This window comes from Solea senegalensis, linkage group LG3 (genome assembly GCF_019176455.1).
Source record: "Solea senegalensis isolate Sse05_10M linkage group LG3, IFAPA_SoseM_1, whole genome shotgun sequence".
NCBI lineage: Eukaryota > Metazoa > Chordata > Actinopteri > Pleuronectiformes > Soleidae > Solea > Solea senegalensis.
The window spans coordinates 13,128,723-13,155,877 of record NC_058023.1 but is presented as its reverse complement, the minus strand read 5'-3'; the positions used below and the strand labels follow the sequence as shown (position 1 = coordinate 13,155,877).

General features: G+C 38.9%; 1 protein-coding gene across 3 annotated transcripts; it reads left to right on the top strand.

Moving 5' to 3' along the window:
• Positions 1–774: 774 nt before the first annotated feature.
• LOC122767237 (protein Dok-7-like) lies at positions 775–26,936 on the top strand. Of its 3 annotated transcripts, none has more exons than XM_044022655.1 (13): positions 775–914; positions 1,007–1,052; positions 2,128–2,358; positions 5,706–5,906; positions 9,935–10,054; positions 13,803–13,901; positions 14,240–15,042; positions 16,629–16,677; positions 16,851–17,444; positions 18,374–18,450; positions 19,416–19,485; positions 23,972–24,157; positions 25,711–26,936. In XM_044022655.1, exons 1-13 carry the CDS (start codon positions 861–863, stop codon positions 25,845–25,847), a joined length of 2,667 nt encoding a protein of 888 aa, XP_043878590.1. In that variant the 5' UTR covers positions 775–860; the 3' UTR covers positions 25,848–26,936. The 3 variants fall into 3 exon arrangements, with proteins under 3 accessions (XP_043878590.1, XP_043878589.1, XP_043878591.1); XM_044022654.1 differs by having other exon boundaries at positions 16,848–17,444; XM_044022656.1 differs by lacking the exon at positions 16,851–17,444.
• The last annotated feature ends 219 nt before the right edge of the window (positions 26,937–27,155 follow it).

The window sequence follows — 27,155 nt, the reverse complement described above, 5'->3', positions numbered from 1 at the left end:
AGCTAGTAAAGAACAGAATCTAGGGGTTTCAACCAATATCACATATTGTGATTTTTTTTTTTTGTCTGTAATTGTTTAATAAAGTATTTTATGATGAAACTTTAAAATGAAGCATTTGCACAGCCATGGCAAAATATTTCTTATACCTGTTAGCTGTGATACATAGTTTAATGTATGAGTATATAAAATACAATTGTGTATTTTTGATGTTTTCTCTGTACTGTTAACTTGGTAAGTATTAAGTTTAACTATTCTGGTTTCAGCACATTAAACACATACAGTATAGTTATTTTATTCTGTTCGAGACATATTTTAAATATTTAATATTCTTTGCTACCAGCTACAGATGCATACATTTATGGACACGTGGGGAGAAGGTATCATTGAGTTTAAGGGTATTCAGTAAATTTATTTATTTTAAGTATAATATGTTGGATAGATTGAATTTTGCTGCCTTAAATTACCATTACATCCTCTTATAATATGAGTGGTTGCATTTAAATATTATTTGTTTTATTTTGCTAGGTAATGTTTGGTTTCCAGAAGTCTCAATAAAATGTCATACTTCAAGTGATTTCTTCTATTATGTTTTGTTTTTTCTTTCTTGCAGCAGCAGGTGCTATAAACCAGCCCAGGTGGCAGCAGCATGGTCGGCTGGTTGGTGCACAGACAGACACGCACGGATAGTGGTCATGCCATTTTCCATGTGTCTGGCTGGGGTCGAATATGCACCCCGCAGAGGGAGGGTGGGAGGGAGAGAGAGAGAGGTAGAGGGGTAGAGGGGTAGAGAGAGCAGCTATTTTGAAAGTGACCCCTCAGTCAGGCAGCAACTCTGCAGCTGTCAGGAACTATGACTGAAGATGACGGATTCTGTTGTCGTGGAGGGATATGCCAGACTCCGAGATGGAAAAAAGGTATTTGACTTTGACTAATTATGCACATGGTTATGGTAGAAGTCCTCCAGTGCTTAGAAAAGTTAGTTTTGCTCTTCATTTTTATTTTACAGTGGAAAACTAGGTGGCTCGTTCTTCGCAAGCCGTCGCCTGTAGCAGGTAAAACGATATTCATGACTCAATTTCCCACATTGCATTGTTAATTTTTGTTTTCCTAAGTGAAGATTTTGCTGGATATGAAGAATGGAAAGCACTTTTATGGAGTTGGACATATCAGTTACTACCATGCTTGTTTTCCAGTTGCGTTGATAAGGCCTGGTTTGTTTGTGATGTCGGATCATGAGTAATGCGCACAAAGAATTTCTTAACTTGTGACTTTTTGCCTTTTGACTCCAAACTGGGAGCAAAGGCTTTACTTAATAGCAGGAAAAAAATAAACTGAAACAAAAAGTATTTTGTCTATTTTGCATATTCAGGTGCAGGTTTATGCGTTATTAAAGCACTGCCGCATACCTATAATTTGTATGTTCATTTGTGTTGCCTTATGTTTAAATATGCGCCAGACTAAATAAAGTGACTATTGCCTTGAATCTGAATAAGATGGTATTAAATGTTTACATGGTTGCTGAAGTAATCATTCATATTCTTGTTTACATTTTACAGAGCATAGCTTCATTATTGATCTCATCTTAATTACATTTATCACTATGAAACCTTATTGAGAGTAGTGTTCATGGAACTCATGTGGAATAAAGTTTTGAAAATGATCTCTAAAATGTGCTAAACTATTGTATTCTCAGTATTTTTTTAGATGCATCGCGAATGCACATTTTCGCATGAGTAAGCATCAGTGAATTACATTTCTCTGGATATCTGAAGCTGTACTGTATAACATGCTCCACAGGTTAGCCTGAGGTTTGGTGCTGCTGCTCCTCAGATCTTTGGTGTCAGTGTTATCACAGCTGTGTATGCTCATCCCTTAGTTATGTGTGTTAAGAGGTGTGTTGGTGTGAAAGAGCAAGATGCGCGCACACACACACACACCGACTTGTTTTGTCAGTTGACACTGATTGTTTGATGGTGCCAAAGACAAAAGGACACCACAGAGTCTGCTGTGTCTTATTTGAAGCTGACTTTATAATGATGATTTATTCAGGTATTTTAAGGGATAAGTTGACATACATCTATGCACTATTTGCTTTTGTCATGTCTCATTTCGAATCTCTGACTCCAGACTGCCTCACACTGCTGATTTTCAAAGACAAGTCCGACAAAGCACAGGGAATCAAGGAGAGAGCCAGTGTCACCTTGGAGGAGATCTGCGGCCTGGAGGCAGGAGAGTGGTATGAGGGTGTGGCTTTTACTCTGGTTATCCTTTGCCTGAACCAGGCTGCTCTACTGGGCTTCGACAGCAGGGAGGCCCTGCAAGCCTGGGATATCCGCCTGCGATACAGCCTCGGAGAGGGTGAGAAAATCTGCTGGTGCTTTTGCTTTTGTGGTTCCTCTCATGTATTTATTTAATTTGTAAACTTTAAGGAAATGTCAAGGACTCAATTTTACAAAACTGCTCCATAGCTGACCACCTTGTGCAGTAGTTAAAATGATTTCCCAACACCCAGATTGGTTCATCTGTCATGCTGACAGGTTTCATTGTTGGAAATTCACTGCAGCCAAGTAAGTGCCCTGTAATTTCCCATACTTAAACTAAGTGATTTTAATCACACAAGTTGTCACTTTCTGGAGTCAAATATCCAGTATAAAATAAGTAAAACCAGAGTGCAAGGAAATACCTTAGCTGCACAACAGCTATGATACTGCCTATACAGGTTTGCAAAACCTTTTCAAAATTTGTGGTGGATCTAATGTCCATATACTGTCCAATTATGTGTCCAGTTATGTTAAGCTCACATAATATATTCAAAACATTTGCAAATTAGGGTGCTCTTAACAAATCAACAGTAAAGCCAGTTCACAGAAGTATGTCACCCTCATCAAAAGTGATGAAGCGAGAATAATTGATACATTTCAAAACTTTAAAAACAAGACAATTCATGTCCTTTTATGCCTCTTACACTGATCAGAAGTAAAATACCACCTTGGTTTCTAATGCCCTCTATATGTGAAATATTAAACCCAGAAACTGAATTATACAGCATTCACAATTGTCATCTCTACTCTACACATGTTTTGTTTTAATGCATCTGTATTTGTTTTTACTGTTTATACTTGTTTACTGTGATGTTTCGTCTATTGCACTTCTGTCGGTCCTGGGAAACTGATTCCCCTCTTTTGTCTCTCCGTCTCACCTTTTATAAACTTAGCACGTTTGTTTGGTCAAAAACCTATTTATTTCCCTTTTTATATTTTGCTACATTTGTAAGGAAAAAACATTTGTGGGTTGAGCAGCAGAGTTGAGTATGTGGGTTACACCCATGAATAAATTGCCAAATCTTTTCTGCCAATGCCAAACAGCTTTTTCTGCTCTAGTTTGGCGTCATTTATTGGATTAGATGATTGAAGTCTGAAGAAACATGACATATTTGCAATTTAATAATCTATCCATTTAATAAACTGGAGCCTCAGTAGCATGTGGAAGAACCATACACAGCCACAACAGCCTGGCACCTTCTCCTCATTATTGTCACCAGCTCAATCACCCTGCTGTGGGATGGCATTTCAGTTCAACCATTTCATGCAATTCAGCCAATTTGGTTGTGTTGGTCACGCTGGCACAAACAGCTCTTGTTTTTCCAATAAGGGAGAGGCCACCCCATACCATCATACTGCCTCCACCAAAAGATGTTACCCCACTGGTGCAGCAATCAGCATAGTGTTCTCCACGTCTTCTCCACACTTTGACCCCTCAGTCCAACTGCTGTAGGCGGAATCTGTACTCATCACTGAATGCAAAGTTCCTCCACATGTTCAGGTTCCAGTGCACATCTTTCAGACACCAGTACAAATGTGCCTGAAGGTGAAGGGTAGTCATGGCAGACCTCCTGGTAGCCCTATGAGATCAGACGTTGGCTGCGTGCAGTCTGTGCTGAATTGTCTGGGTAGAGAGCCGTTGGCCATATTGTCCTGCAAACCTTGACTGCAAATCTGTTGAAGAATACCTATAGTTCCTAAGTGCTGACAGGGTGAAAAAACTTGTGGTGTCAATAACAAGAGTCAATAGCAGAATAAGCTTTTTGGCACTGTCAGAGAAGATTTGGCAGAGGTTTTCAACAAATGTGGCACCATTTAAAAGGGAAATAAATAGGCTTTCCAATGGTATAAGATTTATTGCCAAGAGGGATTGTTACAAAGAAAGAATCGACCAAACACAAATGAGTTTATATTGTTTTTTTCGTTGGTTTAAGGACAAATGAGAGCTGCAGTGGTTAGCATTGCTTCACTTGGAGTAAATTGAAAGAGCTGTGAAATTGAATATTTACATTGCTGATATTATGGCCATAACCTTTGGCTGTTATTGTGTTGCTCTTTGTGTTTGAAAAATAATTTCAGGAATTAAATTATAATATCTTTCCAAGTGAAAAAGACTCACTGACATGTATATATCCTACTTTGTAGATCTATTACGTAACTTGTATGAAAGCTAAACAAGTAGGAGCTATTAATATCAGTGACTGTTAACCTGCTGGCAGCAGTCCAGTTTTAAAGCAGTCACTACAGAGCAGAAACATTTATTTTCAAATGTACGTGTGCTGTGCTTGCTTTTTATAGGAGCACCTGTGTCTGTTTAGGCTACCACACTTGTTGAGAGAGTTGGATAAGTGTGTGTGTTTTCTCTCTCTCTTTCTGTGTGTGTGTGGCCTGGTGTTACTGCCACAGAGTGGATTATGTCTAAACCAGCAGAAATGTCACCTGCCAGCCTGCATGCAGAGATTTTGTTATGTGTGGCACCATATGAATCTCTTTTAATGTGAGCGATGATGTGGCACAGCTGGCCGACATTTCTTCATCACCTCCATCAATCTCAAGTTTTGTCAGCATGGTAAAATTGCTGCTGGGTGGGGGGGGGGGAAGTCAACACATGCTTTGAATAAAAATCTGCTTTGATGGAAAGAAACAAAGCACTAAAACTTTGTTATATCAAGTCTAATTTTACATCAAGATTTTTTCTGTGGCTTCATATTAGCAACTCTGCCACACAGATGTTAATGAGTGGCTTTGATTGATTGCAGTGGGCCTGTGTTCAGGGCTCAGCTTGCTGATTTCATTCTCTGTGCAGCTGCTTCTTTTATTGGTGAATGAAACCTAATCCATGCTAAAGTAATAATTTTGTAATGACTTTGTGTTTTGGTTTTGCCCTGTCATAGCATTTGCAGTCCAGTTCCTTACATACTTACAAATTACAAACTTTTTCAGTACAGTGCATCAGTAAACCCTGTAGTTCAAATAAACATTTCGGTGAAAAAGTGCTCATGCAAATGGCACATTTTTAAATGCGATAATATTTCTTACTGTGGATGGATCAAAATTGGAACAAATTTGCCACTTAACATGCAAGCTCAGTGTTGTACAGTGCAAACATTAATACCCTGTGTACGAATATGAGTATGTTGTGTGTTGTAAATATGAGGTTTTTTTTTTTAGTGTAATGCAGTTGTACATATTATGTTTTTAAGATTATTTCCTTTTGAGGAAAACATTAATAGTAAAAAACACAACAAACTGAATCTATGCTTCTATTGGAAACAGTAAAGTGAGCTGTGGTGACATATTACCCAAGTCAATTGAGTGCAATTTTCGTGCAGTATAGGAGTCCAGTAAGACCTTGTGTTAATTTATCATTTCATCTTTGCTCAGTTCACAGATTCAGTGTTGGAGTTTTACCGGGGACCAAGTTGGAGAGTGGGCCTGCAACTCTTCATTTATGCAATAACTTACTGGCTCTTGCCCGAGACGTCCCTCCTGTTATTATCGGCCACTGGAACCTTCCAGACCTGCGCAGATATGGACCTGTACCCAATGGATTTGTATTTGAGGGAGGAACAAGATGTGGTTATTGTGAGTTATTATTTTTACCTGTTACCCTTGTATGTTTTTGGTTAAATGGGCTTCTTAGTTATTGTGAGGCTCCATAAAAACATTTAGTTTGGCAGATGGTTCTTTTAACCCACAGGATAAATGGTTGAAGGGCTGAAACAGTTTGGGAACCACAACTGGGACAACAGATTCATGATTAATGAGCTAAAGAAACATCAATTATTTATTACCTCATAAATGATCTGGGATACAAAACCGAATATCAACCAAAAACAGCACAAATTTATTTTTATACATGGTTTAAATAAAATGAATGGTCTCATTACAACCACATTAAACACTATCTTGATTATGGTAATGGTTTGTATTGTTAGAGGCTAAAAGCTCATTAAATCACATGTGCTGTGTTGTCCTCATGTCTCTAACACAGACCGAATAATCAGTCTGTGATTCATTTGTGAGTGTGCATGGGTTTTTTCTATATTATATAATTATTCAGCTGTATCTGAAAGAGAAACACCTGCGTACAATAATGCACAATTGAAATAAAAAACATGATGTACAGCCAAACATAGCCCTTCCACAATGACAGGGCTCCGCCACTTGTAGTTCCTGAACCTAAATATGAACCGGCCAGTGTGTTTAATCTGAATTTTTTTTGTTTTGGAACCTGAAAAGTTGGTTCTCATCTGGAACCAAAAAATAGCGGTTCTTCTTCACGAGTTGTGGCATCATCAGTGGGCGTGTCATATTGTGGGTTGTGAAGACGAGTGGAAAGTAGAGGAAGTATGGATATTTTGCTGGCGTTGAGTTTACTTCTGCCTGGGTAACACAGAGTACAGTCCTCCCACCGTAGTTCCTCTTAAACTGGTGTGAATGTGGGCTGGTTGGCCAGAAATCACCAAGGTTCTGAGTCTCCAGAATGACACCAGAGCTACAACTGTGTCTGTCTGAAAGCACTAGGAGAGGAAGGAAAGAGATTCTATCATGCAAGTTTGAGTCTTATTGATAATTTGGTTGCTCTGTCTTTTTTTTAGTAATATGTTTTGTTTTTTGTGTGTGACTGCAACAGTAAATGGTCTACGCAGATAATGTTTTTGGTCCAGCAGTGTGAAGAATATAGATCATTGTAGCTGCAACTGATTTTGTAGCTGCATCATAAATGGAGAGGGATGAGTTTGGATCAGGTCCACCTTATTTGTAATGTTGGAGTGATGAGTAATTTATCAAATTAATGTGATTCACAAAGCGTAGGGCTGTCAACATTTGTTTCAACATTTCAAGAGAAATTTCAGAAGTTGAAAAGTTTCATGGTTGCATCTCGACAAACTCTAATAAATTGCGGATTTAGTCAGAATGGTCATTCAATTTAAACGATTGCATCATCCTGGATGTTTCACTGCTGCCTCCTCTGTGATGAACTGAGTCAGTTTTCCTCTCTCTCGTACATCTGGCTTCCCACAGGCAAACACATTAAGAAAACCTACTCAATGGACATTTATTGGAGAGAAAAAAGGCCTTTGCATGTGTGTTATCACTTCCAGAAGGTTGTCATGTGCAGATGTCATCATGAGAGGAATTGTACGATTGCCAGTAGGATCTTGTTTTAACAGTCTTGTATTTGAAAAGTGTATGATGTGTAACCTCTTTAGGACAGATAATGGCCTGTGACTGACTTCATCTGCAGCAGCTGTTTAATTTTGTTGAGCTAGAATATTGGTTTTCAGATTCACATTAGTCCTCAGTTCAGAAGTAAGGAAGTGGGTTAAACTATTTGGAATTAGCTCTTTTATGAATTACAATTAGTAATTTTTTCACATATACCAATCTGTGATGGGGAATTTGCTCTTATGCTTCACCCTGGTAAACAATATAACCAAAAATATCTGTATACATGAATGTCCATGGTTATGGAAGGTAATATTCAAAAATCTGTTTTTGGTGACATAGCTGGTGCTATAAACTCAGTGGTTTTATTCACTGTGTGCAGGAATATCTTTCCCTGCACCCACAGTTCAACACCATGCGTCACTTTGCATGAGTTGTTTTTGAGGGTTAGGGTTAGGTTAGGGATTGTGTTATCCCCAAGCTCAGTTACCACACTTGAAGCTGTTCATGTCACTGTCCTAGTGTAAACCACAGTCTCCATCTTGGAATAGACACAAAACCATTAAAGTAGAGACAAGCGTATGTCAACACCTGGAGGGGACAGACATGGACACGAGGAGAATGCCTGAGAAATCAGATCACCACAGACACATGATGACCACACTAGAAACATGACACTTGAGAATGTAATGTGTGATTTACTTGGCGTCATTGCTTCTTCAGCAGTGGATCGTGCATAATATGGGGAAAGTCACACATCACCTAGTTTCATATTTAAAAAAACAAAACTGTTGGATGTTATCATGAAGATACATTTTAATATTTGTGTAGTTGAAGGGTAAACATTCCTGCGTGCCACCTCACAGAATAGTGTCCATAGAGGAGAAAGAAGTCTATGTTTCTGAGAAGTGACGTATAGAGCATTGTGTGTGTGTGTATCTTGACTGAATGGAAATTACTTTTTACTTTAATATTTTAATCAGTTAAATGGATAATTATGCAGAATAAATTATTTCAGATTCATTGGCAACTTTAGCAACTAAAAAGTATTTTACAAAATGTAACCAATTAAGCTTATCATTATCAGATGTCTTGTTTTTTGTAAGTAATTGGTAGTTACAGCTTTAAACACCCATTCCTAGTTTACTTTAAGTGCACAGAGGGTTTTTTTGCTCGGCTCAGTGTTGTTGCCACCTGTTTTGGTGAAAAGGCTTTAAAAACCTACCATATGCAGGCATTCCAGCCAAAATGTCAGACAGTTGCTGACAATTTGCTGAGAATAGTGAGCAATTAGCAGCTTAAGAGTCCAGGATTTACCAGTAGAGGTGGTGGAGACCAAAATGATCTAAAAAAACTGAATATTGGACTTGAATATATCATGAGGACACAAACACAACTCAAAATAAATGACAAGTCAAAGGTCTTTGCAACAACAACAATAATGATCATATGGGTATTAATATGACGGTGTTGCTATTGTAACACTTTATATATTTGCTTATAGAAACATTGCAAAATAACATATAAATAATATATAAATATGCTAGATTATAGCTAACAAAAAATACTTTATACATTAAAGTTAAAAATATATATGAACATGACATCAACAAATGGGGAGAAGGCTGGAGCACAGTTTACAAAGACATGATTGAAGTTTTGTGACTTTGTATGGATGCTGTTTGATCATTATTTAGGGAAGAGACCAAAGAAGTTCACCACCTGCTGTTTATTTTGCTTTGTGCTCTTCTTGCTACTCTGTCAATGTTTACGCACCTGATGTTCACCAACCTGCTGTCAAGAGCATGACATGTGTGAAGTGATCGAATTCAGTTGGGTTCGTACATCAGCAGGACTTGTGCCAGGGACGCGTTTTTGAATGAGATGCTTCTTTTTCAGTTTTATATCATGACTATGCTGAACAGTTAAACTAATTTCTTTTTACACTTTCAACGTTTGCAGAGTTGGTTGTGCTGCTGAGCTTTGACCTGGAGTGTTGGGAATGTGACTGAGGTCAACCTTGACATGGGTGGTCTCAGGGGCAGGGCAATCCCATGACCCTTTATTTGTGACACCTTTTATTGGACTGTCATTATCGGAGGTGGAGACCTCTGGAGAACAAAAATTAATACATTTACATCATATGATTTTATGAAATAATTGACCGATGATTAAAAATGGTTATAGTGTGCTGAATTAAGTAGCCTTACTGATTTATTCAGATTACCTGTACTTGTAATAAACATTTTTCTACTTAGATCTTAACTTTATGTTGAATTAATAATGATATTTAGTTGCTCTCCTACCATGTGTCAGTATTTGTTGTCATTGGTGATTTTCACATGTGTTTAATTTTTATTAAATACATTGCTCTATTTTACAGTGTCTTTTTCAATGTTATGAAAAGTACATGAGACTGACTTGAGCGTACTGTTCCACAGGGGCCGGTGTTTTTCTGCTTGCATCTGCTGAGAGTGAGCAGATCAGCTTTCTATTTGACTGCATCGTCAGAGGCATCTCCCCCACCAGAGGCCCGTTTGGACTGCGGCCAGTTTTACCAGGTCAGTGCCAGAGGTCCTCGAATGCTGCTTAGCTGGAAAAGGTCTGGAAAAGCAGTAGCATGTGAGAGATACACACACACACAAGGAAGGTTAAGCTGCAAGAACTATTATTAAAAGACACAGAAGGTGGATCTCTGCATGGTGCTTACAGTGTTAGGATAAAGACTAGCCGCACTGTTGCCAAGGAGTATGAACAAACACTTAAGTCAACATCTAGACATTATTTTAGCAAACCCTGCATTGCTTCCCTCCCATTTCCAGGGATTTGTTCAAGCTGAGGTGTGATTCATTCCTGGAATCCATCCATTTCTGGCAGAATGAGTCAGAGTGCTGCTCCATGGATGAATGTGCTTTGATGTGACTAAATGACTGACAGCTGTTTTTTTTTAATAGGTAATTGGGTAATCCTCAGAATTTTTAATTTTAGACTAATGACCTAACCCCTGACTTTGGCGTGTGTAAATAGTAAGGTTACCTAAAACAGTGTAAGAGGAGATAAGTACTGTACTCACTGATCAGGACGGCAAATTCAGTTGTTGCCTTGGTGTAGTTGTGTGTGCGCATTGCTCTTGTGTCAGAAGAATGAAAGGTATGAGGAATACAGCTCATGAAAATTGCCAACCTTGCTGGTGGTTAAATAATGGACATAATATGAAAACATCATGATCCTGTTTAATTTGTGAATATTTAATATTTATAATTTTTCAACTTGGCTTGTTTTAAAAGGAATTAGTAATTTCTTCTTTAGACAGAATGTATCTGGAGTTTGGACCACTGATCATTTGAATGATCAATTTTTAGTAAGTTTTCTTAGGCTTTCATGGGGAATTGCAATGGACATCAGTAGCCTTAGACATTATACTGTAGACCAATGAAACAAAAATAGACTGTATGAAACTGAAGTTTATATACTGTAATTCATTTAGCAAGACTATTCCCTGAACATATCCACTACATTTTCAGCTGCTTTAATCAGTGGTTTCATACCAAAAAGTAAATTACTTTTTGTTGTGTAAAAGTTGTTTTATGACTTATAATTGTGACTTATAAATTACCACCTAACTTTGCAGCTGTGAAATTTTTGGCGTCTGTCACCTCTGTTTTGGAATAAATATCACTACTTATATCAGCATCATATGCAGATTAGTTTGGTGACATATTTCAGGACATTCCAAGACGCTGATTCTATATTACAACAAACTATAACCTTGTTGCAATTCCCCCCCTGTTGGCAAAACGTATCTGCTGCTTGAAATCTAAATCATTAATTTAAACTTCATACCTTCAAACAATAAGTCTGTGTTCATCATGCCATGTTCCTAAATGTCTTTAGTCTTTTCTATTCTCTCTGTCCACCATGTACTGTATAAAGATCTTAATATTACCAGCTGTAGATAGTGTAGAACAGTATCTGCTCCCCTGCTGCACTTTCACACCTTTGCTTTCCACGCTAGCAGTTTTGAAAAAAATATTCTCACCCAGTCGGCAACATAACAGAAGATGTAGAGTGGGCAGCTGGCGGGGGGAGTGCTGTTTGTCGATATTCTGGTTTTCACACATCTCGCCGCCCAATCGTAGGTTGAGCTCACACTCCTATAATTGTTGCATGTAGTAGAATAAATAGCAGGGAGGATGCTGGAGAGAGAGTGAGGGGTCAAAGTCACAGTTCACACAAGCAGAGCAGCTAAAGCCTCCTAATCACTCCGGGCATGTATGTAACCTCATCCACAGGATTCCACCCTTGCTCCCCCCACCGCTTGGTCACCCACTGCACCACTCTCCCCTCCTATTTCACTCATCTCATACTTTGGTTCCTGTCTGTATACATTAATTGTGTCTCTTGGTCTAAATAGTGGTTAAACTAGTCAGCATCCATGTCCACATGTTGTCACTGCTGTATAAATCTGTCTCTCTGTCACCTCTCTGCTCAGTCTCCATGACAGAAATGTTGTTTCCATGATGTGCCTTTCACATTAAACCTTTATACCGATAAACTTAGAAAATCAGTTGTCTAACTTTAAATTGTACAGTTTATTGCTGTGATTAATGGAAGTTCTTACTTCCTATGTGTTGGCAGTGTATTTAGTTTTCATTCCCTCCATCATAGCATAACATTTTTGAGGCCTGTTTACAGCTCAATGCCATCTTTGCCAGCTACTAGAGCCAGAGAATCCTTACTTGGGTGAAGGGGAGGAGGTGTTAGTGTAGCTTAGATGGGATGAGCGAGCAGCAAAAATACTGCTGAGTGTGATTGGCCACAGCACCTGTCACTTGAGCAGGTATGGGCCACACTACATGCCTTTGTGATCTCTTTGGCTGCACTGCTTTTGGTCATGCTGTTTTGCTGCTTGTTGGGCTGCATTTATGCTGCAGGTCTTGATGCAGGCCAATTCTGCCAATGTTGCCTATATCTGATTGTGTTTGAAAGACCTGCTTACATTGTCTCTCAAAAGTGATCCATATCTGAGATCTGTATTTACACTGGTTAACTGGGGACAATCCATTGGGTAGAGTTGGCTACTGACCTGAAAATGGTTATTGTCCTGAAACAGAAGTGAAAGTTGTGTTATTATGAAATTTAGAAATTCTCGCTTGAAAGGCATGAAACCTCAGCTTGAACCCACACGGTCTTATTTTTAAGTATGGATAAGTGGGAATATCTGATGTGTCCACTTAGATTGTAGATGCAAATGCACATATATGATTCACATCCGATTTATTTCCACGACACTGATCTGACAATATCTGAATCCATGTGCTTTTTCCTGCTTACATGGGACATCATATGTGATTTGTGCCACATAAAAGGTAGAGATCAGTATTTGGTCACTTGGAACCATGCAGTGTAAATACATTCTTACACTTTGGTAAGTGCAGGGAGAGCTGCTATGTAATGCAGGTGGCAGCAGGTACGTGGTGGATCTGCTTCAATCACAAAAATACAGCATGAACCCTTTTGGTTGTTGCTTGTACACTTGGCTAATTCTTATGAAGTATATCAACATATAGTTCTCAATTCTTTAGTGGCTCTTGAGCCACTTTTGAGGAGTTTGATACATGCATCACATTTTTATTATAGGCCCAGATGGATTATTTAAAAATGATCCAGTGTCAGTTGACCTTGGTGGTGCAAGGTAGATGCACAACAATCTGCAGCCACCACCAGCAGAAGCGCGTACCAACAGAACCATGTGGCAGTGCTATTAATAAACCCTGTAGTGTTGCGCAAACACTGCAAGGTGCTCCCCAGAGTGACCCTTTTCTCTGCCCGACCCATGTTCTGTTACAACAATTATTGGCAACAACACTTCAAAAGTGTTTGTTGATTTGCTGTTTATTTAGCTCTATTTTCTTGTCATGATGCCACATGAAGATGAGTGAGCCCCATGTGGTTTAAAGTATGCCTCCATGTTTTTTCTCCCGAGTAGCTCAATTTGTTATCACAGCTGTGTCCCCGTGGTACAAACTGCTAAGCAGCGTCACGTTTGATCCCATTTCTCTGCGACATTAGCAAGACTTGCTCATTTAGGCTGATGATTCACAGCCCCTGAAGGAGTGTTTTTTTTTTTTTGTCTTTTTTCTTCTTCTAAGGAGAATGAGCTTTATTTGTCACTGATACAAGTACCGTGAAATACAACCCTCAACCCATCCGTACATATGATAAGACAATACAATACAATATGGCGACTCCACAGGCTTCAGTATGGGTTGTGGATGAACTTGCTGTACATCTGTTTTTCTCTGGCAGATCCCAGTGCCAGTCAGACCAATGCAGAGGAGAAGTTGAACCATGAAACCCAGGAGCTGGAGAAACGGCTGAGCATGCTCTCTCACAGGAGCAGCACAGGTAAGTTACTGTAAATGTGCTCTTGCATGGAGAGCAAAGCCATAGTTTAGATTTAAGTGAAAATCAAGTGAGATGCACCCTGCTACTGTAAATGTATGTTCACTAGCTAAATGTCCTAAAGCAACAATAATTATGTCTTTACTGCAGCGAGTTTTGTGTGGAAGATAAATTGACTTTTAATGTTGCACTTAACTTTTAATTGCTTTTGCATATCTGACATTACTGCAATTGAGGGGCACAATATTAATATTGATGAAGCTTTAATATGCTCCAATGATGAAAGCTGTTTTTCCTGTCTGACATTTCATTAGATTTATTACTGGTGTCTTTCTTGGCAGCCTCGTCCACATACTGCCCATCTGCTGGAGGAGACGACCGCAGCATATCCGGTTCGTCCGACACTTCCGACACCAGCCAATCAGACTGCAGTATTGGCAGCCGACTGGTCATTTGGACCGAACCGACCGCCACTCAGTCTGAGAATGTCAGTCATGTGCCCAACAAAGTGGCACTACAGAGCACTGAGAAACTGTCAGTCAGTGATGGAGCAGGAAGTCGGCCTGCAACCAAGCCCCCCCGGCAACTTCAAGATATTGGCCGTCAGAGTTCATCTGACAGTGGCATTGCCACTGGCAGCCATTCCTCTTACTCTGGAAGTTTTTCCTCCTACACAGGCAGCCTGGATACAACCTCAGCAGAGGACTTAGGGTCTGTTTTCAGCTTACCTCCCCACTTGGCCATTGACCTGAGTCCTTGTACTTGCCCCAGTATGCCTGGTCATGAGTACCAGGTACCAACATCAGTTAGGTATCTATATGAATCTCCTCGGAGTCTTTTACAGGAGGAAAATGTGGGTACCAAAGACAATAAGTCCTCCACACCAACTAATGAAACTTGTGCTCCATCAGGCCCCACCACAATGTTGGCAAAGGGGGATGAAGGCAGTGTCAAAACTTGTGCAGGTGATTCAGAAACGTTTGAAAGACAATCACTGAGTGAACACTCACAGGGCCTTTCAGAGGAGAGTAAAAAAAAGGTGGAACCCTCCAGTGAACATCCTGACTCCTGTCACATTTGCAGATCTGTCACATCCGTCTCCAAAACCATTGTGGCCATTTGCTCAGTGTGTGGTGGGTTTAAGGTAAGAAGGAACATGTTTGGATCTTTTATATGTTTCATTTTTGAATGTTTTTGTACATTGTCTTTTTGCTCTTACTGGTCAGCTTTTAGTCTTAAAACTAAGAACAAATGGCATCTCCCAAACTATCTCTGTGTAACTTTGCTGTCATGCAGTAGCAGCTTGTGCGAACAGGCCTTATCACTATATCATGTGGCTCGCTGTCAATATGACCTTTGTGGTATCGTGCAGGCTGATGGTGATGCTGCTCTGCATTTGGTGTCAAAACAGTCCCACAGCCCATCTGTGTAACAACTTAGCATCTTAGCCAATTGAGGTTGACACATTTTTCAGGCAGAGTTGGACCTTGTGAGTGACTTGCAATTTTCTATTCCTTCACTTTAAATGTTTTTGAGCTTCTAGTAAAACCCTTAGTCTCAGCTATGACTTGATCTCAGTTGTCAGAACACTGTACTGTATACAATACTGACTTTACAGCTTAGAGTCATTTGATTAGGATTATTTGATTAGTGTTAGTGTAGAAAGTTTTCTTATCGTTTGCTTCTGTAATATTGAACTGAAGTATCTTAAGTGTTTTACTATTGATGACACTTAAATAATGGAACACGAGACAGGAGTTTGCTTGTTTTTTTTCCCACTGGTTCCTATGGAGACTTGGAATAAATTTGATGAATGCATTTGTCACACAAGCGCTCCTGGATGTTGTGTTTACAGCTTAGATTACATTCAAATGAACAGAGCTGGGTGTTAAAGTGTGCTCTGAGTAGTTGCAACAATACATACAGCTCCATCTGCTGGTGGTGCATTTAGTTAAGAATGCAAAACAATTGCACGTGTTTCTGTGCAAAGCATGTGCTCTTTGTTCTCCTAATGTCACATCTTAAATTAACTAATTTAAACACCAGAACCTGATCAGGCTTGTGCAGTATGGAGCATATACTGTATCACCCTCAGCCTGGGGAACACAGCCTACCTTGTACTTTTATTGGCTTTCATTTAAAGAGCGAGTTCACAACAAAATGTTAAACCATAACTAAACGTCAATTTTAACATCAATCGAGCGTTTGATCTCTGTGACTGATGTGTGGTCATCTGACATTCGTGTAAGATGACATTATTTGTGAAGTGTCATAACTATGAATTCAAAGTCAAGAATCCTTCTGTAGTGATCTTTTTAAAGGAAAAAGCTGTCAATCTGTATTGTATTACTCAGTTAAGTCCATGACGTCTAAGCAAGCTCTGAATTGATCAAGAACAGTGTGTTCCTGTTTAGCCTTTAATGAAATTAGTCAATTTATATTGTTATTATTATGCTATTATTATTATTAACATTTCCTAAAATACAAAATGTGTTTGGGACCCAATTTTAGGGTTCATGGGAATCAGTCACCTCATGGCTGAGAGCCATAGAAATGGGAAAATACAGAATATATTTTTTCTTATGTTATTTACTAATTTAAAAGATAATTGCCATATTCTGCCTTCATTTTAATGCCTCAGGCTCAGATGTTTGCTAGGCACTGTTTATTTAAATTTCAATACTTGTGTAATTATTTACTAATTATTATATTTCCTGAATCCTTTGACAGGGAGTACCGTGCATTCCTGCAAGTGGTTCAGCGATATCTGCCATACCAGGTAAGTGCAGTCACCCGAACTATCATTTGCATGTTTCATGCATGAAGATTTGATTGCATGTTTGGACAAACCTCTGATGTTGCAGCCACAGCTCGCTGACGTGATTCGGGACAGAAATCAAAATGTGTTGAAGACTGTTTTGCCTCCAGAACATCATCTTTTCAATCCAGCAGATCGAAGTGCTGACAAATCACCATGCAGACCCAGCACTGCCACACAATACAGCGTCACAGTGAAGAAAGTTGTGGAGAAGTTCTGGCCTTCCTCTGCTTGTCCTGTGGAAACTTCCAGAACCAAAGACACTCCACTACCAAAAAAAGGGAAAGACAAAATAACTAGTCTTTTAACTGATATGCTAGGCTTTCCAAGTGCAGATAGGCCGCCAGAGGCAAAGACAAACAGATTGAATTTGTATGAATCAATGAGTTCTGCTTTTGGAAATGAGCATAAGTTGACATCGACTGGAACCCATATACATTTGCAAGAGTTGCAGCAAGATGGAAGAGCAGTCATTTATGAGAACTGTTTCAAGTGTCAAAGCGAGCACTGCCTCCCTCCTCTCCGGGCCACACATCCTGAGATTTACCACAACAGGAACATTCCCACGTTCCAAAAGTTTCCATCGAATCTGCACCTGAAGAAAAGTCACGGACATGATGTAGCTGTTAATGAGTCACTGCTCTGTCATGGTGACAATGATGAATCACATAGTATGGACGTGCAGTGTCATTATGAGGAGATGAATGGTCGCTCAGTGACCGTTGAAGGTAAGATGCCTCTTTATCAGTTTCCTCTTCAAATGATAACAAAGCTGCTACAATTCCTGTGGTGTCCATTTTCTCTCTGGTCTTTTGAAGTTTTCCTTTTTCTTTATTTTGTCTTGTTCTTCCTCTTTGTCATCAATAAAAACACTCCCCTTTTCATCTTTTGTCTAACAACTGCTTGGTTCTTGTCAAAACCTGTTTCTTTCTTTTGTGTTACATAGTACAGTTGAGGCTGTGTGAAAACTAAAAACAAGTTCATAAAATTCGTAAAGGTCTACAAAGTAACTGAGGGCAAAGTTTGTATTAACTGCAACTCAATATTGCATAATTTCATAAATGAGTTATAAGCCCTTGAAGACATGTGGGTTGTAAGAGAGTCCATCTGATTTCACCATGACCTGATACTGACCTGACTATGAAATGGCTTTAAATTAGGAAAATCACAAATGCTAATCAAATTAATGATGGATGAGTTCCACTTAGCGTCCTTGGTTTCAGGGTGCATGTTGATTGGCTGTCTTTCTCTCCTGACTTGCATGAACTGAACAGAACCATTGTTAATGTGATCAATTACACCTGCTTTTCTACACCGGCAAATGGATGATGATTGGCATTTTTTTACCAAACAGTTTTGGGCAAATGGAGCTGGTTAAGCATGTTAAGACTGTTACCAACTTTAATTTGTTAAATGGTTGAGTAGACCTGTTTAAGTAATATGAATTATATTTAATTATGTCAACGCTTAAAATTTGAATATGATTTTTTTTTTTCCGATAATAGTCAACATTTCCGAGTATAAGTGCATCAAAAATGTCACCATGATTAGAATGGTTGACAAAACTGGGATTATGTTCCACACTCACAATTGGCACATCGATTTTTGTTGTGTGTATATATACATTTAAAAACACTATTTTTTTCTCTCCCACCAGACAAAAGGCTTATTGGCAAAGAGGATAGACGCAGAGTTGATCCTGCTCATGCGATGATGGAGAATCGGTTGTCTGAGGTAGGCCAATCTAAAACTCTCATCGGCTTTATGCTATGAACTGCACACACATTTTGACTGTTACTCATTGTGTTCAGAGCTCAGGTAAACATTTTGGGTTAAATGTCTGAAATTACTGAAAGACTCAGAGTGGGATTTTTGAGAAGGAATAACTGCTCTTAAAGCCACTTGAATGAATAAACGCAGATTTCACATTTTGGAGAAATTGCAAGTCCGTTTTTGTGAGAGTTGTGTGTTGTATGATGTGGGGTCATAGTAGAGAGAATAATATTCCCTACATGTTTATGATGCAGCAAACATTTGTTTTCAACATTGATAAAGTTAGATACTCTTGGGAGTCTTGTGTACTGTGCACTTGAAGTTTGCCAAAAAGCAACTCAATACTCCACAATGCTACTGAGAGGTTATAATGATACTAAGGGTGCATTGTTGAGGAAGAACATGTAGTGTTATGCATGGGGTAAAATGTGAAAACATCATGGCTTAAAGTTGCTTTTTGGCCTCTGGGCCTGTCTGGGTTTTGTATGTCTGCCAGTTCAAAGTAAATCAATAATTAGAATGGCTTCAGACAAAGAAAATCTATCTTAATGCTTTTCTGATCCGCAGTTACTTGAAGTCCCTGTTTGAGGTTACAGCTACGGTTTTTATTATGTATCACAGGTTTCTGCCTTTAAGTACCAGACCTTTGATTTGTAATTGTTAAATTCCCGTCAAATAATCCTTTGCACTGTTCAGGCAGTGGCCACTCAGTGAGTACAATAGCTGCAATTGGTTAGAAATTGCTATCAATTCATTATTATGCTGCATTTCAGGTGTCTAGTGAGTGTGAAACATCTATTTATAAATAATCTGCATGAGTCCATGGAGTCGTTGAAGAGAAAACTCCTTATCACGCTTGTGTAACAAACTGCAAATGACTGCAATTCACTGCAAATGATAACTAACAGCACTTAACTGTTTTTCAGGCAGAGGAAAAAAACAAGTATGAGTTAATGGGCGGCTGTGGTCAGCACCGGTTCTTTCAAGAGACTGAAGGTGAGTGAGACCATCATCATGACATGAATGTGTCCTTTTGGCTCAGTTTCTAAAAGCAACCAGTCACACACACACAACCCAACTGCAGCTCCACAAATGGACTATTTTAGATTTGTTTAAAGCGCTCTTACAGTGAATGGGAGCTATTTACAGAGTGCAAATTAATGGTTATGGGTAAATTAACATAAATAAATGAAGTACAACAAATTCTATTCCATGAGAACTAAAGTGATGGACTGACACTGACAGGAAGTTAAGTGGCAGCCTCTACATCTTACAGATAGTCCAGTTCTACATAATGTTCCGCCTTAGGTGCATTGTTTTATCTATATTTCACATTTCTATATGATTGCATTTAGTTTCAATTCCAAAGCACTGTGTCTGTTTAATAGCATGTTAAGAATAACAATATATTGTTACTGTGTGTGAGCACAAGTATTAAGTAGTGTATGTTCGGTGACACATTAGTTTTGTCTTGTGATTGAACAACAAAAACAGTATATTAATACATTTTTCATATGTATTTATCTATATTTATTGAACCTTTGCTTTATGTTTATTTTCATGCATAACGATGTGTGGTCCTTGTTAAAAATGTTTTTCTTAGTGGGTCTTTTGGAGATTATGAAATTCCATCAAAGATGCATTAGGTTATACAAGATGTGATTGGACTCTTAGGATGCATGAAAAGAAACAAGCTAGTGCTTGGGAGAGATTGCGGATATTTTGTTTATGATTTTGATTATCAGGTGAGACGACCAATGATGGAACCTCTGGAGTCAGATGATTCAAGTTGACATCTAGTGAGGGAACCTCGAAAGGTGCCTAGTTTGTCTTATCCCAAGTTATGGCTGTTAATATCAGAATCAGAATCAGAAGAGCTTTATTGCCAAGTACGATTTGCACATATTGTATACCAGGTGTAAGAATATGTGAGTAATTAAACTTAAAGTTGGCTGAAGTTTAGAATTTTCTCTCACAGTGACAGTTATGATTGTCGGAAATGCATAATGCATGTATGAGTCACGTGTAATTTGTGTTGCGTTAAATGTAATTTAGAACAAAGCACTCTGCTTAGTGACCTCTCCTTTTCATCACGGTGTCATGAATACTCAAGAATTATAATTATAATTCTTAAGAACTCATTGTGTAAAGAGAAAAATGGGTATGTAACCAAACACATCGTGCAGTGATGTATGGCAGGATACCTGCTCTGATGTGAAGTGAGAGGACAATTGTCAGGAGATATTTGGCCACTTAAGCATCCCACACATAGAAGCGTTCTCCTCGGTGTAATGCGCACCTGCTCTGCAAAGAAACCAGCATTTGTCAAAACATGGCACCAAGCCTATCAGTCAAGTTCTTATACCTACACACTCATCTTGGCTGTCATGTCATCTGTTCCAACATTTCTGCCTCAGCAGGCAGCTAATGGACAGGGAGAAGGTGCAGAATGAATGAAGCTGTTAGCACTAGTTACAACAGGTAAATATAGGAGGGTTTTATATATGTGACTTATCACAACCTCATTGAATACATATTTCAAAATGTACATTAGAGGTTTACAGTGAATTGTAGGTCTGATATACTCATAAAAAAATATGTAACCACAGAAGTTATGTATGAACCGCTACATCCATGTGTTTTTTGTGAGAATTTTAGCTGTGGGATTCCCACAGTGATGCGCAGCATTCATCGTTATGCTATTTCCTTGCCTGGTCTCTCTTCACAGCCTGTGCATAGTGAAGCATTTATGTGATATATAGCATTTTTGGAATGTACTGGGTTTTTCTTTTTACCATTTCTAAATGACAAAATGGGTTTCTTAGTTTGAATGAAATTGTTTTGAAGTTATATTGCAGTAAAAAGGGATTGCAGAAGCGATGTTTGACAAATCCTACGTTTGTCTGCCTTCAATTAACAATTGACTTGTTGAGTTTGAGTCACAAGTTCTTTGCAGACTTTGCATGAATGTATGATTGAAAAGCCCCTCAGAACTGTGGGTAATTCCTGTTCTGTTGTAATGTAATGGCAGCCGTTTAAAAAAAAAACAGCCAGACTTCATTAAGAAAGAGCTGAGGGTTTGATCACTGATCAATTAGGCATCAATCCTCTTTTTTGATGCTGCCAAAGCCTGTGTCCACAGAGATAATGCTCGTATCTAATGGCGTCTCTCTGCTTGTATATGCGTGCACAGGGTTCATGCCTCTGAGCTGTAGGTAAAGCTGACTCACTGCTGTTTAGTGAAGATTTGAACATCTATCAAAATGATGTGTAATTATGACACATGTCGCTACACAGATGCGTATGAAAACATGAACTCTTTGCAGTGACTGTTAGATTATTTATTTTATGCAGGATGTATGGTGTCACAATATGGTTGTACATAACGCATGTAGCATTATTGTTTTATGTACTATTGGGATTTTAACTTCTGTTCACTCTTTGAGGTGTACAACTTCCAGAGATGGCCTCATTAGTGTGTTGAGCTATAATTGGCTTCGGCAGAACTTCTTTTTCTACAGTGCTGTGAATGAATCATCAAATGCAAGACACAACGCGCAACAATAAATCCTGCTTTTATGATCTTGAAAATCTTTAATCTTCAAACAAAAAGGGCATAAAATTAGAGTATTTGAGAAATATCCTTGAGGGCACATCTCCTGGTCATTGAAGGTTGTAGATGCTTTGTGCTACAATTGCAAATGCAGAACTAAAATGAACATTGGACGATAATTGTTTGTGTAACCACACAAAATGTTTGAGCAGTGATTGTTAGTAAAATACTAGAGAACAACCATAAACTCCACCCTTTTTATATGTTGTATTATACCTTTAGCATTGCTTTATTTACCTTAAATAGAAATCGGTAATTGGTAATGGCTGTTTGTACTGTTTTATAGAGCTGTTGTTGGTCAATAATCCAGAACAGCCTATTTAGTATTCCAATATATTTAACGTTTGTAGTTTTGTTTAATATTTCAATACAACATTTTAAGTGCTCCCTTTTCATCTTGAAAAACGCCATGTGAGTTCAGTAATGCTTGAAGGAGCTGCATATCAGACTTACAGCTCTGCACACACATTACAGCAGCATGAATCAAAGGGGAAAAAAATAACTCTATGGTTAAAATTAAAAGGGCAGTTATTTAGAGTTTTACTACCCCAGAGCACAAAATGACTGTAATGTATCTTGTAATTTGTCTCCAGGGTCTGTCAGCTAATTATGCAAAATTAGCCTCTGGGGGGACGGGCCAATTCAGTGGGATGCGCTATGTTCCAGTGTTACTGCTGATCCTCTATCAGCTGTCTAATTGAATGACTGTAATTAACATATGAGTCTCAATAGTTGCTAAGCCTAGAGGGCACATCTTCTAGCTTTTGATTAAGGTTATAATGACATAAGCCTTATTGTTCAATCTTTCATCATTATCTTTTAATTATGGACCTAATGAGAAAAATAAATATTGTTTAAAATAAATCTGAAAGTTTAGGAGTTTGTGATTTATCTTTTCAATGTCAACAAATTGCATTTAAACATGAATTAGTTACTTAGTGTTCAGTGTGTCCATTCATCCATTTGTCTGTAATCTTTTTTGTATTTTTCTGGAAGTTACCTTAAAAACCTTTTTGTCTGTTTGTTTGATTGTGAGCAGCATACCTCAAAACCTAATGGCTGGATTGGAATTAAAGTTTCTGGGAATGTAGGTTATGGCCCAAGGAATAAATGATTAGATTTTGGTGAGGTAGGATCTCAGCAGCATTGGTGGAGGTTTGAGCTCTCTGAGTGCTTTCTCTTTCATGTCTTACTGAAGCATGACTTATTTTTCATCCATAGCAGCTACAAGAGAATCTGTTTTATTCTGATTAATACAAATTGTGACATAGCAGATTGTTTAAGATAAAGTGTTCAGCCCACATCATTCTAATAAGAGGATGTGGATCCATTGTCCTTACTGTCCTAATAATGTCACACAACACAAAGCTATGTCCATAATAAGTTATGAAATATTTAAACTTTGGCTCACTTTCACGTTCCCTTTTTATAAAGTGAAATGTGTTGTACTGTTAGAGTAAGCATGCTCCAATAAACAAATCCATGTGATACTTTTCAAGGACAATTTGTTTTTCCCAAAGACTTATACTATATTAGTATTAATACAACAGTGAATATGATATAAAGAACAATTAACTGCAGTAGACATTTCAGGCTCAGGCATCAACAATTATGTCATAATAGTTATATACGTCATGTCATCATCCTGTGTCCAGAACATTATGGCTGCAGATCAGATACTAAAGTGGATCATAGACCTCTGATACTAAAGTGGATCATAGACCTCCCACCTATGGTTTCTTGATGCCCAGTGCACTTTTGAACTGACTTATGTCCAAACATGGTGTGAGTAATAGACAACCTGTAGCCCACTTGGGTTCAGATCAGGCTGGCTGTATCACACCTGTGCTTTTGCTCTTTCATTGGCAGGGGCAATATTCACTTACCCTCCTGGGGCAACAGTTCCTGAAAGGTTTTGCAGTGAAGGCGTCAGCGTGACCTATGTGAATATTCCTGTTAGTCCCACATCTAAGAAGCAACTGAACTACATGGAGCTGGAGCTGCAGGAACCAGGGCCTGGTACCCGGGGGACTGTCACACATCTACCAGCTCAGAGTAAGAATGCTTCTCAAATAATGTCTGAAAAGTAGAAGGACTGATTTGTGTGCTTCATATTCACTATCTGTGCTTTTAAAGGGATGAGTCAGGTAGTTTTTTTTCAAGTATGGTTGTCTGGGGTATTGGCACATTATCAACACTGACTATTCTGAGTGTGTTGAGTGTCACCTTTTCTGTGAACCAGTCTGGGAATCAGACACCGTTTCTTTCCTCAGGGACAGATGGAAGAACTGATTTTTGCCACTTAAAAAGACTCAGCTACAAAATCAATTGGCACTTTTCCACTATACAGTTCTAGCACTTGACCCAAGAGTCAAGTTGTGAAGTACCTCCTCACCATTTTATATGCAACACACACAAATTAGTAAAGCAGTTATTTTCGGTGTACTGAATCATTAAAAGCAGTTTAGGGTAAGTGATGGCCGGCTTTTGGCAGTGTGGTCGCTAAATACACCTGACTCCTGTTTAAATATTGGAGATCAACGCATGTTTTCAAGATTTTTAAGTCTTTTTAACTGATCTACACTTCGGCATTGTTCAGTGTGATTTGTGTCTGATGCATGTAATTGAAATGACCTCAACTTTGCACTTTTACATTTTTGGTTCCATCAGTCTACATTTTTCTTTACAACAGAGGTCTTATTGTAATGAGAATAAATCCAACTTTAAGGTAAAAAGAGAAAAAAGATCTTGTTTCTCCCCTGCAGCTGTTCTACGCTTCTGTGTAAAATCTGACCGATGAGCTCATATTTAGATCAACCCAGATATCAAGCAATTGCTCTGTAATTCCATTTTACTTCATCAGGACAACTGAGCTGTCATCGCCTCGCTAAAAGACAGCCGAGTCCTTGTCATCAGAGATGTGGCGATGTGAACTTTAATTGACAGACAAGTTGGCTATTAGTATCAGTGCTCTCAGGAATAAACAAACGGCTCCAGCTCCGACACCAGAGAGGTTAATAACTGATGTCAGCAATACAATTTATACCCTGGCGAGCAGGCTTATTAATCTGTCACCTGGTAGTGGGTGGTGTCCAAAATACCACTGAATGGGGGATTCACGGGGCATTTGGTTCACAGCTGTGAATTCACTGGCTCTAATGGATTCTCCTCCAGGGACTGCTGATGTGTTGTGATGAGCGGGTTTTGATTTCCTCTACTTCGTGTGACTGTTAAACACATATTTCTAGCAGAAGACAACAATAACGTGATGTGCATTTTATTGATATTCATTCATGCACTGCTGTGATTAAACCCTGACACCTTGCTCATTTGATTTTCACACATGGAAGGGCACGAATTATGGTAATACCGGTGATGTGCATATGGAAGACAGTGCATGAGGGGAATTTTAAAGACTTAACTCGACTCATTTGCATATTCTTGTTTAATGTAGTGACACTCGGGCGCATACCTCGAGCCATCAAGTTGGCAGTAAGGGCAGAGATCCGCTTTACTCTGAACTCTGTCATGTTTGTTTAGAAAATGTAACCGGTGTCAAAATTCAGCATTTTCTGAAGTTGACTTGGCTCAAATACTTGTTTCAACAGGGAAGAGCTCCACCAAGTACGCCCTAATTGACATCACTGCCACAGAGATGGCCCACAAAGTCGGAACGCAGCATGCCCAGGGTCGACAGGAGGGCCTGCACACGTTGGAGCTGAGAAGAAAGGGGACGCCACATTGATTTGTTCGTCACTGAACTGCTGATGAAGCAGGGTGTTTCTGACCAAGACTGGTTCACCACATCGCACTTCAAAGCTGACTGTTCCAGAAAGATCCCAAGACTCACTGTGGGATTCCTTTTATTCTACTCCGTCTTTTGAATGCAGATTCTTTTTTGGAAGTTGCTCCAGCCACTCTGCATACTCCCAGCTCCCAGTGTGAACGCCATCTGCCTACTGTCCATTTGCTTTGATATGCAAGGCGACCTCAAGACGGAGCCTCCTGGGAAAGTTTTGACAGGAGATAAGAGCAACAGTTCAGTCTGGGTCTCCTTTAGGGAATTGAGCATCTCATTAAATGGCATGTCAGCACCAGAGCCTCAGGCAAACTTAGAGGAAGATGTGTCACTCCTGAGCCCTGAAAAGTCACCACAGCAGATGCATTTCACAGCTCACTCAGGCCATTTGTAATAACAGTCAGAACAGGAGAACATGGCAGGTTGACAGGAGGTGAAGTTACTTATTCCTCACTGATCAGTAACTGCATGCCCAGCAGCCAGGTTTTTCTTTTGTATTATATTCAATTTTAGGGAAAAGCTGTAATCCAGTCTTACCTAGAATTCTGTTCACGGTTCAGTGATGGATCTGTGTGCACTGCACATAGTGACTTCTGTTTGCCTGGGTGTAACTAATAGATTTGTGTTTCTTATATGAACAGAATCTCAATGCTGCTATTGTGTGTATTGTATTTTCTGCTTCACAATTCATACAGACAGGACTTTACTGTGGAAGGTTTTCATAAATTATTCAAAGCACTTTCAACGGGAGGTTGAAAGTTTAAAATTAGTTTTTAAATGACTGAAACAACTCAGTGTCAAAGATAACTGTGTGGCTCTCTGGCCCAAAATGATGTGTTTGAATTTTATAACATACAACATTAAGTAGTTAAACTTAAACTTATTCCTTATTGTGTGTGCAACTAGACATTTTTACTGAAATGACAATAATTAAAACCTAATTTGCCAAATAGAGCTGCTCATCAGAAGTGTTTGTCACTTTGACATATGTAAATATTTTTTATTTAGTTGATGTGAATTGTAAAGCATAAACTATACTTGTGGGGACTGTACAGATTACAGGTACTATTTTTGTTGTACAGTATATCATGACATTAAAGGGACTGTTAAGGTTATTTTGAAGTGGTGTTGCATAGAGCAGAAAGTGTTCAGCATGCTTCAGGATTGGAACAGAAAGAAGATTTACACATTGTTTGGGGACAGAATAAATTTACTGTGGCCCTGGCTGGAAAAGTTGATTCCATTCACGCTGTC